Source organism: Hypanus sabinus, chromosome 14, assembly GCF_030144855.1.
Source record: "Hypanus sabinus isolate sHypSab1 chromosome 14, sHypSab1.hap1, whole genome shotgun sequence".
Taxonomy (NCBI): domain Eukaryota; kingdom Metazoa; phylum Chordata; class Chondrichthyes; order Myliobatiformes; family Dasyatidae; genus Hypanus; species Hypanus sabinus.
The window spans coordinates 15,725,075-15,742,538 of NC_082719.1; the positions used below are offsets into that span (position 1 = coordinate 15,725,075).

Consider the following 17,464-nt stretch of genomic DNA (forward strand, 5'->3'; position numbering starts at 1 on the left):
AAACAAAATAGCAATGCAGACAGCCTGTCATGTCTTCCGCTGCTGACAACTGAAGAAGAAAAGTCTTCATACTGTGACCCAACCGAGGTGTTCCACACAGCATTAATGGACCAGTTGGCAGTAATGAATTTTGAAAGACAAAGGGAAACAAGGAATAACCTGACATTGTCAAAAGTCTATGACATCACCATGAAATGATGGCCAGCTCATAGTAATCCTATGTTTCCAGAGTTCTCAAGCAGACAAGGCCAATTCTCTATATGTCAAATAACCCTGATGTGTAGATCTTGTGTTGTTGTTCCCTCTAAACTGCACATCAGTGTGTCAGAAAAGGACACCGAGGTACAGTAAAAACAAAGTGTCTCACCTGGATCTTCGTGTGGTAGCCGGGGATAGGCAGATTGAAGACTTGACCAAAAGCTGTTCAGGTTGCCAGAAAGTTCAAAATGCACCCCCACAAGCACAGTTACAATCGTGGGAGTGGACGTCTTCACCATGCTAAAAAAGTGCATATTGACTTTGCTGGGCCATTCATGGACTCTATGTTTCTGATTGCTGTGAACGCTCATTTGAAATGGCCAGAGGTTGTACCAATGAAGTCAACCATGTCAGAAATGACTGTTTCTGCTCTGAGTACTATAGTCTCCAGAAATGGCTTATTTGAACAAATTGTGAGTGACAACGGACCGCTATACATGTCAGAAGAGTTCAGACTGTTCATGAAGAAAAATGGCATCAGACATTTCAAGTCAGCTGCTCACCACCCAGCAGTGAATAGATTAGCTGAAAGGTTTATCCAAACCTTCAAGAAGTCCATTAAAGCTTTAAAGGACATTTCTCTACAGCACAATTTCCTTTTTGTCTATTGGAACTCTGTTCATGCAATGACGAATCAAACACCTGCAATGCTATTCATGAGCAGGAATCTGAGATCTCACATAGTCCTCCTGAAACCAGATCTACGTAGGGAAGTGCAGATTAAACAGTTCAGACAGTCCCAAGTAAACCAGCAAGGAATTTCAAGATTGGACAGGAAGTCCTAGCGTGGGATAACCAAGAAGACAAACAGACATCCGGTAGGATAGCTACAAGAACTGTACCACTGACCTTCACAGTGGATGTTGGAGATCTTAAATGGAGATGTCATGTGTACTAGGTACTGGATGCTCAGCTGAAGAACACACCTGAATTGACTGCATCCAATGAGACAGATACATTAACACCACCAGACCTACTTCTCAGTGATGGTCATGTCACTAACAGCAATGTGGCATCTGCAACAGAGAAAGTTGGCCAAGCCAGGTGCCACGCCACAGGTCTAGAGGCCCTATCCTGAAAGAAACAAAGCGCCATCCAAAAGAATGGATCTTTATTATAGTAAGGTTAGTTCTGGACTGTTATTGTGAAAGCATGATTATTTGAATGTTTGTTAAAGGGAAATTGAATATTTTGTTACATGTACATCTTAATGTTAATTTATCAAAAGGGGGAGGAAGTGGAATGTAAGGATTATTTCTTTTAGTGCTGACTCCCCTTAGCACTGATTATGGACCGATAACGACACCTGTGCACTACACTTGCGCAATGATCTGTTCACTACACATACTCATTGATATATTCACTATGCATGTGCATTGATCTGTTCACTAGGCTTGCATATTGAACTGTTCAGTAGGCTTGCACCTTTATCTGTTCACTAGGCTTGCACATTGATCTGTTCACTATACAGGTGCATAGTGAATTGATATTGATACATAGGCTTGCATATTGAACTGTTCAGTAGGCTTGCACATTGATCTGTTCACTACACATGCTCATTGATCTGTTCAATATGCATGCGCATTGATCTGTTCACTATGCATACACATCGATCTGTTTACTAGGCTTGTATATTGAACTGTTCAGTAGGCTTGCACATTTATCTGTTCACTATACAGGCGCATTGATCTGTTCACAACGCATGCGCATTGATCTGCTCATTATGCATACACATTAATCTGTTCACTAGGCACACACATTGAATTGTTCACTATGCATGTGCATTGATCTCTCTCTCTTCAATGTGAATACATGAGTTAATCTCACCTCCCATGTGTATACCTTAATTTATAGATACAATAGCTCTCTGATTATATCCAGAGTTAGGGGATTTGGACTCTGGATAGTAGGTTATTTAACAGTCATCTACAGGTATGTGTCACAACCACTGATTCAGTAGCACATCAGATTCGGCAATTGCACTCATGAATATGGATGTGTTGTCTAACTATTATTGCATTGCGATAGTATTTAACTCCATTCATTTTGTCGCAGTTTTTGTCGAGACTAGGACATGGGCACGGCAACACTTTGCTGCCTGCATTGCACCTTGCCTGAGAAATTGGACCGTCAGGTCAACGGACTCTGAAGACGAGCGGTATTCGTTTTGTATTTAGTTATTCTTTTCAGTTGCAGTGCAGGCTTTGTTCACCATTTGAGAGTTTTAGCTAACAGTCCTGTTTGGCCTAGAGTTTATTGTTTTCTTTTCCCTTTAAAACTGTTTGCATTAAAATCTGTGGAAATATCGACCCGCTTCAGTGTCCCTCAGTCTACACTTGGGCCATGTCCAAACCATGGTGACAGTATGGACAGGGCTGTGGGACCATCACTGTTGCTATAAGGGCAACTCATATTTCTGGTGTCCCAGAGCGAGACTCGAGGTCAGACACACCTATTACCTTTTGCAATAAGCATTGGTGAATCGCCCTGGTGGACACTGGGGCTGAGGTTACCTTATAACAGGTGAATCCAAATCTCTAAACAGGGGACACACACAAAATGCTGGTGGAACGCAGCAGGCCAGGCAGCATCTATAGGAAGAAGTACAGTCGATGTTTCGGGGTGAGACCCTTCGTCTCCTTCTATATACAGGGAAGTGAGTGTGTATTCAGGTATATGGAGGATTGGTTATTGATGTTGTCCATCTCACGATTGGCAAGGGAGCTCCTTGGGCTGTATATGTACTAACCTTCCAGGTACCTGAAAACATCTTGGGAATTGATTTGTTAATGTCAGAACACCCATTGGCAAATTTGCTTTTGGTATTCGGAAGGTGCCTATTTTGGTTGGAAAGGCAAAATGGGAACCTGTCTTTATACTCTTGCCCTTGCAAATAGTACTTAATCAATTCCCTCCTAAAACTGGGGGGTCCTTCATCCTGCTTCATCCTCTTATAATTGCCTCGTTTGGCCAGTTCAGAAACCTGATGTTTCATGGTTTATGACCATTAGTTATAGCCAGCTACACAGATTTGCCCCTCAGCTGGCCAGAGCTGTTTCAGATTTTGTGACCTCGATTAAGAATTTTTCTAGAGGCACCGACAGATATTATGCTGTTTTGTTTTGGCTAATGCTTTCCTCTCCATTCCTAATAGTGAGTAATGTAGATCAGTTAGCTTCCTTCAGTACACTTTTACACAGTTTCCACATGGATATGTCCATGGTCTTATTATCTGCCAGAGTGTGATGGCATGGGATTTGTACCAATGTGTCCTATTTACCAACATTCAAGTACCTCATTATATAATGTGCTATTGTGGGGATCCTCTGGAGAGGAGGCTTCCAAAGTCCTTAATACTTTGAATCACATGCAATCGAGGAGATGGGAAATTAACTCCAAAGTACAGGGCCTAGCTTCCTGAGAAGACAATGGAATATCATATCTGTGCAGACAGGTTGGCTAGAGTTGTTTGGATGGATTTAAACTAATTTGGCAGGGGTTGGGAACTGCAGTGATCATGCTGAAGATGAGGTTGTTGGTCTACAAACAGAGGCAATGTGTAGTGAGACATCCAGTAAGCAGAGGCTAATGACAGGGCAAAATTGCAGTCAGCAGGATGAACTACAGCATAAAAATCAGACAAAATCGAAAAAGGTGAATACCGGACTGAAGGCTTTATATTTGAATGCACCCAGTATACGGAATAAGGTAGATGAACTTGTAGCACAAGATTGGCAGGTATGATGTTATAGCCATCATACAATCGTGGCTGAATGAAGATTATAGCTGGGAGCTTGAATGTGCAAGGACAGGCAGGAAGGCAGAGGGGGTGGTGTGGCTCTGTTGATAAACAGCGAAATCAAATCATTAGAAAGAGGTGACATAGGATCAGAAAGTGATGAATCATTGTGGATAGAGTTAAAGAAAGGCAACGGTAAAAAGACCTTGATAGGAATTAGATTCAGACCCCCAAACAGTAGTAAGAATGTGCTCTACAAAGTACAATGGGAGATAGTAAATGCATGCCAAATGGGCAATATTACAATAGTTGTAACTATTGTTAGGACTATATTATAATATGGAAAAGTCAGGTTGGTGCTGGATTCCAAGAGGGGGAATCCCAGGACAGATATGGCTAATACGAGAGGCATACCTTTAAGATAATTTAAAGTATCAGTAGGGTGTCAGAGGCAGGATTTTTACACAGAGTGGTAAGTATATGTAATGCACTGCGGGTATTGGAGGCAGATGCAGATACATGAGGGAAGTTTAAGATACACTTAGAAAGGCACATGAAAGACAATGGAGCTTTATGTGGGAGGGAAGGCTTAGATAGATTTTGGCTCTGGGTCTGTACTCGCTGAAATTCAGAAGGATGAGGAGGGATCTCACTGAAACCTTTTGAATGTTGAAAGGCCAGGACAGAGTGGATGTGGAAAGGATATTTTCCATGGTGGGAAAGTCTAGGACAAGAGGGCACAGCCTCAGGATAGAGGGGCGCCTTTTCAAAAGAGAGATGTGGAGAAATTTCTTTAGCCAACAGGTGGTAATTTGTGGAATTTCTTGCTACATGCAGCTGTGGAAGCCATGTTGTTGGGTGTATTTAAGGCAGAGATTGGTAGGTTCTTGATTGAACATAGTTCAAAGGTTATAGGAAGAGCACTGGGAACTGGGATTGAAGAGGAGGAAACAAATGATCAGCTATGACTGAATGGCGGAGCAGACTCGATGGCTTAATTTTGCTCACATATCTTATGGTCTTACGGAGTAAGTTTAAAGGTTGGTAGAACACTATGGGCTGAAAATTGGATTGTATTTTGGTTATAGGACTCAAATGAACAGTGGAGGATGGATGTTTCTCTGAATGCAAGGATTGGTGTTGGGGTCTTTCATGCCTATTACATGTTTTGTTCACCTGGATGTGAATACAATTTGCACAATGAATAAACACTCAGATGACTAGAATGTTAGTGTTGGCATAGCAAGGAATATTATCTAAAACTGCAAAATAGATGTGGTTGGGTGGGGCATTGTCAGATAGCATTTAATCCCAACAAGTGCATGTCGGATAGGTCATATAAAACAAATGGTGCAGTGTTGATGACCTTGGCATTAAAATTCATAGTTCCCTGAAAGAAACAATATATTTCAAGAGCAACACACAGAAAACTTGGGACTGTGGCAGGATCCTTGGGAGTGTGGAGGAGCAGAGGGATCTGGGGGTACATGTCCACAGATCCCTTAAAGTTGCTTCACAGATAGATAAGGTAGTTAAGAAAGCTTATGGAGTGTTAGCTTTCAATAAGTCAAGGGATAGAGTTTAAGAGTCGCGAGGTAATGATGCAGCTCTATAAAACTCTGCCTAGGCCACACTTGGGAGTACAGTGTCCAGTTCTAGTCATCTCACTATAGGAAGGATGTGAAAGCATTGGAAAGGGTACAGAGGAGATTTACCAGGATGCTGCCTGGTTTTGAGTGTATGGATTATGATCAGAGATTAAGGGAGCTAGGGCTTTACTCTCTGGAGAGGAGGAGGATGAGGGGAGACATCTTAGAGTTATACAAGGTATTAAGGGGAATAGACAGAGTGGACAGCCAGCGCCTCTTCCCCAGGGCACCACTGCTCAATACAAGAGGACATGGCTTTAAGGTAAGGGGTGGGAAGTTCAAGGGGGATATTAGAGGAAGGTTTTTAACTCAGAGAGTGGTCGTTACGAGGAATGCACTGCCTGAGTCAGTGGTGGAGGCAGATACACTAGTGAAATTTAAGAGACTACTAGACAGGTATATGGAGGAATTTAAGGTGGCGGGTTATATGGGAGGCAGGGTTTAAGGGTTGGCACAAAATTGTGGGCTGAATGACCTGTACTGTATTGTTCTTTGTCCTTTAAAATGTTGGAAGAACTCAGCAGGTTAGTCAGCATCTATGGAGAAGAATAGACAGGTAATGATTCAGGTTGAGACCCTTTATAAATTGATTAGATTGGGGGACATAAATTATGGAACAAGATTGGATAGGCTGGGTTTGTTTCCCCTGAAACAAAAAAGGCTGATAAAAGCATATAAAATTATGAAAAACATGATGGATAATCAGAATCTTCTTCCTCATGACGGGGTATCAAAACAAAGGGGTGTCAATCTGAAGAGAGAAAAAAGAGCTTTAAAGAGAAATAGGGGAGAGTTGTTTTCACAATAGTGATTGGGCGATCCCTCAGAGGTAACCTTGGGGCTGAATAATTCATTTCAGTGCTGTATGACTCCGAAGACACTTGATATGCTATCATACAACCATTTACCTCAGTGGCTGTGCTCTGGTTAGCTCCAATTTCCAGAAGAAACTTGACAACTTCAATGTGATTTTCCTGGGCAGCCATATAGAGTGGAGTGAAACCATTCTAAAACAAAGAAAGAATAAATGTTTACAGTACAATACATGAAATGAATGATTCATAGCAAAACTCAGGCTTAAATATTACTAGTTGTTCAGTGATTGATACAGAGTACTAGAAAAATGTTTAACATCTCATCAACCCATTAACTAGCTTTCTGGCACCTATCTAAAATTTGCATTATTTTAAGATGCCCATCAACTGGCAGAAAAGTCATGCTGCATGCCCAGAGAAACATTCCAGTCAATTAACTTCCCTGATGTTTTTCAATGATATTGGCAGATAGTGACGTTCCTTCAGAAATATTCAATCTGACATTTTGCATTTTAGGGAGAAATATTTATACTCACTTAACCCAAAGTTATTATTTTTTTTGTTTGTGGGACTGTCATGTCTAAATCAGAAAATGAGCCAATTAATAAAATGTAAAAGGAAGCATAACAAGAATTGGCCCACTCTCAACTCTACATTTGCAGTTAGAAATGACATTAAAATTTACTGTTGGATCCGAACATATAATTGGTCATTTCCTTTGCAATTTAACAAATAATTATCTGCTTGTATTTTAAATAGTCTTTATATGCATAACAGTTTAAGATGCTTCTCATGGTTATACAAAATATAATTTTGAAAAACTCCAGGAGCTTTGTTCTGCATTAAGTGAATGCATTTTCTCATTAGTTTATTATTATCTATAGATCTGAATGGAAATTTTCTTTTCTTTGGGTATTAAAGTAGCTGTTTTATGCTAGGTTCCATCATTAGTTTCCCTCTTCTTCAAGTAGTAGACCCCTGTCACTGCTCTGTTTCTGTTCTTCCAAGCTTTAATAAAATGATCAAGATTTATGTCTCATTTCTGACTTCTAAAGAACCTTGGATTTAAATGCCAGCACCACTAACACTCAAGGACTTAATTTAAAAGAATGATGAAGGTAAAAAAAAAGTTTGTTCAACTATAGAGCCAGAACAATTTCTGATGCAAGCTTGCCTTGTCATGCCTTTAATTTTCACACGTCTTTCCCAAAATACTGTCTTCTGACAGAAACTTTGCTAATTTCTATTTGAGTGTAGAAATACTAAATGTGAACATGGGGATTACGTCCCTTAAATTGATCACATAGTCTGAGAAATATTGTTCCCATGATTCATTTTGAACTTGCAACGCACCCTTTCAACGCATGCTTGAGTGCAGATAACCTATTCAGAATCCTATGGAACAGGAATTACACTCAGTTGCCACTATATAAGGTACACTTGGAATCTTGCTCATTAATGTAAATATCCAACCAGTCAATCGTGTAGGGTTGCTTAAGGTTGTTATAGCTGGGGGGGGGGGTGGGTGGGTGTTGGAAATGGGGATAAACTCTCACTACCAATTAAATGCTCCTATTGGCATACACCTCAAATGGCAGGGGCTCACATACATCAGACAATTCTAGGTTTAAAGGCTAAACTTGCTCTAAATGCAACAAATTATGATACATACAAAACAATGTCAGACAGACAAAAATAAATGAACTGAACAGGGAAGAGAGGAGGATAAAATGCTCATAAGTTTTAGGAGCAGATTTAGGACAGCACACACTGTCTATTTACTTGCTCTACTGGTGAACTAACCTCCTCTCCCATGATTTCCTCAAATTGATTCCCACCCCCCCATCTTACTAGTTTAAAGTCTGCCCTGTAGCCCTAGCAAACCTCCCCACTAGGATATTGGTCCCCCCAGGATTCAAGTGTAACCCGTCCTTCTTGAACAGGTCACGCCTGCCCCAGAAGAGGTCCCAATTATCCAGAAACTTGAATCCCTGCCCCCTGCTCCAATCCCACAGCCACGCATTCATCCTCCACCTAATTCTATTCCTAATCTCACTGTCGCGTGGCACAGGCAGTAATCCCAAGATTACTACCTTTGCGGTCCTTCTTCTTAACTGCCTTCCTAACTCCCTATACTTCGTTTCAGGACCTCTTCCCCTTTCCTACCTATGTCATTGGTACCTACATGTACCACGACCTCTGGCTCCTCACCCTCCCACTTCAGGATATCTTGGACGCGATCAGAAACGTCCCGAACCCTGGCACCAGGGAGGCAAATTACCATCCGGGACTCCCGATCACCTCCACAGAACCGCCTGTCTGAACCCCTGACTATCGAGTCCCCTATTACTATGGTCCTCTTTCTTCTATCCCTACCCTTCTGAGCTACAGGGCCGTCCTCTGTGCCGGAGGCCCGGCCACTGTCACTTCCACCAGGAAGGCTGTCCCCCCCAACAATACTCAAACATGAGTACTTATTGTCAAGGGGTACAGCCACCGGGGTACTCTCTAGTACCTGCCTCTTCCCCTTCCTGACCGTGGCCCACCTATCTGCCTCCCGTGGCCCCGGAGTGACCACCTGCCTGTAACTCCTCTCTATCACCTCCTCACTCTCCCTGACCAGGCAAAGGTCATCGAGCTGCAGCTCCAGTTCCCTAACTCGGTCCCTCAGGAGCTGCAGTTCGGTGCACCTGGCGCAGATGTGGACGTCCGGGAGGCTCGGAGACTCCAGGACCTCCCACATCCAACACCGAGAACACAAGCTGCCCTCACACTCATACCTCCTGAAAAACTGAAAAATAACAAGAACTAAAAGATAAGCCTACTGTGCCCTCTTCCGCCTAAGCCCCCTGAGCCCAAGCCCTACAATCTGCTCCCGGCGCACTCTGCTGCCCGCAAACGAAGCTGCCCGCTTCTTCAGGCTGCGTTCTTTTTATATCTTCCCTCCTTCCCAGGCCTCCTCACGCGCCTGTGCAGTCCCGCCTCTCAGAACTCCGATCTGAGACGCAATTGGACAATTTGAAAATGGCCGCCGCCGCACTTCCTCTCAAAGCCTCGCTGTCCTCTTCCAAAAGAGAACTACTTCACTCAGTCTCTCCTTTTTTATATCTTCCCTCCTTCCCAGGCCTCCTCATGTGCCTGCGCAGTGCTGCCTCTCAGAACTCCGATCTGAGATGCAATTGGACAATTTGAAAATGGCCGCCACCACACTTCCTCTCAAAGCCTCGCTGTCCTCTTCCAAAAGAGCAAAAGAGCAATATAAATTAACAAAAAAAAGCAGCACACTTTGTAGAGATCATTTTGTAGAGATCTGCTTCATTCTGAAAAGAAAGAGTCTTTTTCTGTTGATCAGTGTCCAAAAAACCCAAATTAAATCTGCTATGATTCAGTGTTGTTAAACAAGAAAACATGAAAACTTCCAAGAAGGGAGGGTGAACACGTTTTATAGGCAATATATTTTGAAGTTGGTTTTTGCAATTCATTTGCTATTAAATATGATACTATGTGAAAATGTTGTTCAACATCTGAAGGACTGGGAGAAATTCAGAGACCAGCAGAGGAGGACAAAGGGCTTAATTAGGAAAGGGAAAAAAGATTATGAGAGAAAGCTGGCAGGGAACATAAAAACTGACTGTAAAAGCTTTTATAGATACATGAAAAGAAAAAGATTGGTCAAGATTGTAGGTCCTTTACAGTCAGAAACAGGTGAATTGATCATAGAGAACAAAGACATGGCAGACCAATTGAATAACTACTTTGGTTCTGTCTTCACTAAGTTCATAAATAATCTTCCGGAAATAGTAAGGAACCGAGGGTCATGTTAGTAGGGAAGTGGTATTAGGTAAATTGAAGAGATTAAAGGCAGATAAATCCCCAGGGCCAGATGGTCTGCATCCCAGAGTGCTTAAGGAAGTAGCCCAAGAAACAGTAGATGCATTAGTGATAATTTTTCAAAACTCCTCAGATTCTGGATTAGTTCCTGAGGATTGGAGGGTGGCTAATGTAACCCCACTTTTTAAAAAAGGAGGGAGAGAGAAACTGGGGAATTATAGACCAGTTAGTCTGACATTGGTGGTGGGGAAAATGCTAGAGTCGGTTATCAAAGATGTGATAACAGCACATTTGGAAAGAGGTGAAATCATCGGACAAAGTCAGCATGGATTTGTGAAAGGAAAGTTATGTCTGACTAATCTTATAGAATTTTTTGAAGATATAACTAGTAGAGTGGATAGGGGAGAGCCAGTGGATGTGGTATATTTAGATTTTCAAAAGTTTTTTACAAGGTCCCACACAGGAGATTAGTGTGCAGACTTAAAGCACACGGTATTGGGGGTATGGTATTGATGTGGATAGAGAATTGGTTGGCAGACAGGAAGCAAAGAGTGGGAGTAAACAGGACCTTTTCAGAATGGCAGGCAGTGACTAGTGGGGTACCGCAAGGCTCAGTGCTGGGACCCCAGTTGTTTCCAATATACATTAATGATTTAGACGAGGGAATTAAATGCAGCATCTCCAAGTTTGTGGATGACACAAAGCTGGGCAGCAGTGTTAGCTGTGAGGAAGCTAAGAGGATGCAGGGTGACTTGGATAGGTTAGCTGAGTGGGCAAATTCATGGCAGATGCAATTTAATGTGGATAAATGTGAAGGTTATCCACTTTGGTTGCAAGAACAGGGAAACAGATTATTATCTGAATGGTGGCCGATTAGGAAAAGGGGAGGTGCAACGAGACCTGGGTGTCATTGTACACCAGTCATTGAAGGTGGGCATGCAAGTACAACAGGCGGTGAAAAAGGCAAATGGTATGTTGGCATTCATAGGAAAAGGATTTGAGTACAGGGGCAGGGAGGTTCTACTGCAGTTGTACAAGGCCTTGGTGAGACCACACCTGGATATTGTGTGTGTTTTTGGTCCCCTAATCTGAGGAAAGACATTCTTGCCATTGACAGAGTACAAAGAAGGTTCACCAGTTTGATTCCTGGGATGGCAGGACTTTCATATGAAGAAAGACTGGATTGACTAGACTTATACTCGCTGGAATTTAGAAGATTGAGGGGGGATCTTATTGAAACGTATAAAACTCTAAAGGGATTGCACAGGCTAGATGCAGGAAGATTGTTTCCGATGTTGGGGAAATCCAGAACGAGGGGTCATAGTTTAAGGATAAAGGGTAAGCCTTTTAGGACCGAGATGAGGAAAAACTTCTTCACACAGAGAGTGGTGAATCTGTGGAATTCGTTGCCACAGGAAACAGTTGAGGCTGGTTCATTGGCTATATTTAAAAGGAAGTTAGATATGGCCCTTGTGGCTAAAGGGATCAGGGGGTTTGGAGAGAAAGCAGGTACAGGGTTCTGAGTTGGATGATCAGCCATGATCATACTGAATGAAGGTGCAGACTCGAAGGGCTGAATGGCCTACTCCTGCACCTATTTTCTATGTTTCTATGAACACCTCCCTCAGCAACTGGATCCTAGACTTCCTGACTGGGAGACTTCAGTCAGTCCGGATCGGGAGCAGCATCTCCAACACTATCACACTGAGCACGGGGGCTCCCCAGGGCTGTGTGCTCAGTCCACTGCTGTTCATTCTGCTGACCCACGACGGTGCTGCAACACACAGCTCAAACCATATCATCAAATTTGCTGATGACACGACCGTGGTGGGCCTCATCAGCAAGAACGATGAGTCAGCTTACAGAGAGAAGGTGCAGCGGCTAACGGACTGGTGCAGAGCCAACAACCTGTCTCTGAATGTGAACAAAACAAAACTGATGGTTGTTGACTTCAGGAGGGCACGAAGCGACCACTCCCCGCTGAACATCGATGACTCCTCGGTAGTGATCGTAAAGAGCACCAAGTTTCTTGGTGTTCTCCTGGCAGAGAATTTCACTTGGTCCCTCAACACCAGCTCCATAGCAAAGAAAGCCCAGCGGTGTTCTACTTTCTGTGAAGGCTGAGGAAAGTCCATCTCCCACCCCTCATCATCATCACATTCTACAGGGGTTGTATTGAGAGCATCCTGAGCAGCTGCATCACTGCCTGGTTCGGAAATTGCACCATCTCGAATCGCAAGTCCCTGCAGCGGATAGTGAGGTCAGCTGAGAAGATCATCGGGGTCTCTCTTCCCGCCATCACGGACATCTACACTACACTACATCCAAAGGAAACACCATTATGAAGGACCCCATGCACCCCTCATACAATCTTTTCTCCCTCCTGCCGTCTGGGAAAAGGCTCCGAAGCATTCGGACTCTCACGACCAGACTATGACCCCCAGGCTATCAGATTCCTCAATACCCAGAGCCTGGACTGACACCTTGCCCTATTGTCATGTTTATTATTTATTGTAATGCCTGCACTGTTTTTGTGCACTTTATGCAGTCCAATGTAGGTCTGTAGTCCAGTGTAGCTTTCTCTGTGTTGTTTTTTTTTACGTAGCTCAGTCTGGTTTTTGTACTGTGTCATGTAACACCGCGGTCCTGAAAAACGTTGTCTCATTTTTACTATGTACTGTACCAGCAGTTATGGTCGAAATGACAATAAAAGTGACGACTTGACGACTTGAAATGGAAAGAATAGGACACAGCTGTAAATCTGTCTAGAGCAGGTTGTCCTCAAAAACTGAGTGCCTGTGCAAGAAGTGGACTAGTGAGGGCCACTGAGAGACCTGTGACAACTCTGGAGGAGTTACAAGCTTCAGTGCTTAAGATGGAAGAGACTACGCATATGACATCTGTTGCCTCTGTGCTTCACCAATCACAGCTTTAAGGGAGAGTAGCAAAGGGAAAGCCACTGTTGAAAAAAAATCACATGAAATCTCATCTAGAGTTTGCCTGAAGGCATATTGGAAACTCTGAAGTCAGCTGGAAGAAGCTTCCATGGTCTGTTGAAACTAAAATTGAGCATTTTGGCCATCAGACCAAAAGCTATGTTTGGTACGAGTCAAAAACACAACATCACTACTGTGAGGCATGATGGTGACTAAAATACTTGTGAGGGGAGAGGGTAAAATGCAGCAAAATACAGGGAAATCCCAGAGTGAAACCAGAAGCACTCTGCAAGAGAATTACGACTTGGGAGAAGATTTGTTTTCCGGCAAGATAAGTTTGCCCTAAGCACAGGACCGGATTAAGTTAGCGCGGGGCCTGTAGCATATGTTATAAAGGGGCCCAGAATTTTTTTAAAAACACTTAAGTGTCAAAACATAAGTTATTTATTTGCAGAGTAAAGTAATCCAATTTTTTCATTTGCTATACAGCCAAATAATACGACAAGTGTCTGACACTTCAGTGATAGTATGACTTACATGTAGGTATCAATTTCAAATGTCAGAAATAACAAAACTCCAATTTACAAGTTAGATTTTCTAGATTTAGCATGAGCAAATTTGTTGAAGACACTGGAAATATCTATTTCATGCAGAAGTTCATGTTTTTCTGAACGCGGTGGACTCTAAACGTCTGATCCCTGAAGTATTTTACCCAGTAGATGCAGAAGAAATTTGATAATTGCACTTTGTTTGAATTTATTTACCCTAACTGTCTTTTATGAAAAGTAGAACATTAGAAAATTGTGAGCAGACTTTTAAATTTTAACAGCCCAGGATTAACACTGGTACAAGCACGGATTATTTGTTGCACAGTAATTGGATTTATCGATGTCCTGGGTAAGTACCTTTCGGTTACTTGTATGGAGGCCACGATATCTCCTCGCTCTCAGCAACCACTGATGCGATTTTAGTCCATGTAATGAAAATGCATTCACACCACAGTTTTCTATACGAAATGCTGTTCCGGTTCCAACTCACATTCCACATTAGAATCGTTGCGTACACGGGCCTCTTTCAAACGGGATTGTTGGCAAATCATCTGCTGCCTTGAAACAATTAGCGGAACCAGAGGTGTTTACTGATAACCTGATCTATCAGCACTCTCTTTCAGATTTTCAACTCGTGTTCCTGACAGTCCCTAGAGTGCCGTCTTGTTCCTCTCAGTCTCATGTCGTGTATGAATACCAACTGACAATTTAACCTGGGTTGTGCAAACTTGTCACTGGAACTGTTTGTAGTTTTTTTCATTTGTGATGTGAGACATCAAACTGCACAGAAACAACACACACAATCCATGTCTATCAAAATGCCCTGTCATTAGCGGACATCATTCATTCGAACTTTTTTTTCACATGAGTAATCAATTAAGATATTCTATCTCCGCTAAAAACTTCGATTTCAAATTGTGAAAATGCTTTCTGCTTTAATTTTGGGGTTCACGGGATGTGAATATCGCTGGCAATTCGGATATTATTATCCTCCTCTAACCCCTGCGATTACAGGATTAAGGTAGCAATTCATTTAAAAAATCTTTTTATTAATACATAATCTACAACTATAGAATAATACAAAATTTCAACAAATTATTATGTATACAATTAATAGAGCTGAAGAAAAAAACTAATCATAATATATAAAAATGAAAAAAATATATACAGAAAAAAGGAAAAAAAAGAACCCCATCTAACTGAGAAAAAAACCCTATTAATTACAAAAAATCCCCATTAGGAATCAACCCCCGGAAGCAATACGTTTAACCATTATCTAGATATATAGAAAAAAAATCATCAACCGCCAGATCACATTTTTTTTTAAAAAAAGATAATAAAATTGGAAGGAAACCATATAGTATAATTCAAATTAAACGGTAATATTTGGCAAAAGAACCCCATCTTCTCTCAAAATCAAATCGAGGTTTAAAAGTTCTACTTCTAATTTTTTCTAAGCTGAGACATAACATTACTTGAGAAAGCCATTCAATCAATGTAGAGGAAGAGATATCTTTCCATTTTAATAAAATAACCCTTCTTGCCAACAACATAACAAATGCAATTACATGTTGATTTGTAGATGAAATACCCTGAATATGGTGCGGAACTATTCCAAATAGAATAGTTAATCTATTAGGTTGTAAATTAATTTTCAAAGCTTTAGAGATCGTAGAAAATAAAGATTTCCAGAACAGTTTTAATGAAGAACATGACCAGAACATATGTGACAAAGTAGCTACTTCAGTTTTACATCTATCACAATAATTATCAATATTAGAAAATATTTTAGATAGTCTCTCCTTTGTTAAATAATAAGGATGGACAATTTTAAATTGAATTAGACAGTGATTGGCACAAAAAGAAGGTAGCAGTTCTCAAGATCCTTGGATATACAATTCGATATACAGTAAAGTCCAGCAAGGCCAATTATTCTCCTTCCCGGAAGGTCATTGATGGAACAAATGAGGCTTTGCAGTTAAAATCCATGATACATTATTTGGTCTGTTACTTGCTAACATAGAGGACAATTCATATTCAAAGAGCACAGATATGCTGTCTTCACAACTACCTGTAAACTTAGCATTCTTTCCTCAGAGGCAGCAGAAATGCATTGAAACTAGGTTCTCAGTTTTTAGGAAATGCATTGTTATGATCTCAATCCACAGTACTTTGTCAAAGAACAGAAGACTGATATCTGAAGTCATTTATTTAAGTGTATACGAATCATCTACCCAAAACTCACTCTAACAGTCGTGAGAAAACAGTGAATATGCCAATTTCACCAGACTGCAGTTTGCAAGCAGTTAATGCAGGCGGGGCTGTCCATATACCTATCCAATATTTTTTAAATGACAACATCAAACCTGCCTCTACCACTTCTACTGGAAGCTCATTCTACACAGCTACCACTCTCTAAGTAAAGAAGTTCCCCCTCGTGTTACCCCAAATTTTTGCCCCATAACTCTCAACTCATGTCCTCTTGTTTGAATCTCCCCATGGGCAATTGAGTCTAAGGATTGGTTCTCAAACTTCTGTTAATTGTAATATATATATATATAAATGATCTAGATAATTATATAGGTGATTTCATTAGTGCGCCTGAGTTGGCATGATCATTGATGAAATCACGGATGAAGAGCAGGATTGTCAAAAGATACAGCCAGATATAGATCAGTTGAAAATTTGAGCCAATTCTTATTTAGCCTACTCTAGGTTATTGACTGAGACAAGAGAATGGATTGCTCAGAAGTTCACAATAATCTTTGTCTCAAATCACAGACGAGATCCTGGGGGAACAGGAAGATAGCAAATGTCGTTCCTCTGTTTAGAATGGGCAATCAATGCAACCAACCTGATGAGCCTTTCACCAGTGAGAGAAAAATTATTTGTAATGACCGTAAGACATAACAGCAGAATTAAGCCATTTGGCCCAAGTCTGCTCCTTCATTCTATTATGGCTGATCTTGTTTTCCCCTCCTCAGCCCCACTCCCTGGTCTTCATCCTATAACCTTTGATGCAGTGTCCAATCAAGAACCCATCAAGCTCCACCTTAAATATGCCCAACCACCTGACCTCCACAGCTGCATGTGGTAATAAATTTCACAAATTCACCACCCTCTAGCTAAAGAAATTATTTTAAATGGACACCCCTCCATGCTGACTCTATGCCCTCTTCTCCCAGACAAACCCACCATGGGAAACATCCTTTCCTCATCTACTCTGTCCAGGTCTTTCAACATTCAAAAGGTTTCAATGAGATCCCCCCTTATCCTTCTAAATTCCAGCAAGTACAGATCCAGAGCCATCAAATATTCCTTGTATGATAACCCTTTCATTTCCCATCTTTTCTTAGATGAGGAGCCCAAAACTGTTCACAATACTCAAGGTGAGTATTAAAGCCTTATACAGCCTCAGCATCATAACACTACTCTTGCATTCTAGACCGCTTAAAATGAATGCTAACATGGCAATCACCTTCCTCACCACCAGCTCAACCTGCTAGTTAACATTTAGGGTGTCTTGCACAAAGATTCCAAGTTGCTTTGCATCTCAGATTTTTGGGTTTTCTCTCCTTAGAAAATAGTCTGCGCATTTCTTTCTACTACCAAAGTGCATAACTGTGCATCTTCCAACATCGTATTTTACTTGCTACTCTCTTGCCCATTCTCCTAAACTCTCTAAGTC

The 17,464-nt window shown here is 41.5% G+C and overlaps 1 protein-coding gene across 2 annotated transcripts in view; it reads right to left on the reverse strand.

Moving 5' to 3' along the window:
* Nucleotides 1-17,464, reverse strand: part of ank2b (ankyrin 2b, neuronal) — an 801,710-nt gene that overhangs the window by 329,645 nt on the left and 454,601 nt on the right. For both annotated transcript variants that reach the window (XM_059988791.1, XM_059988792.1), the window contains one exon: nucleotides 6,555-6,653. In XM_059988791.1, the coding sequence (XP_059844774.1) occupies nucleotides 6,555-6,653 (99 nt within the window). The remainder of the gene's footprint in view (nucleotides 1-6,554; nucleotides 6,654-17,464) is intronic.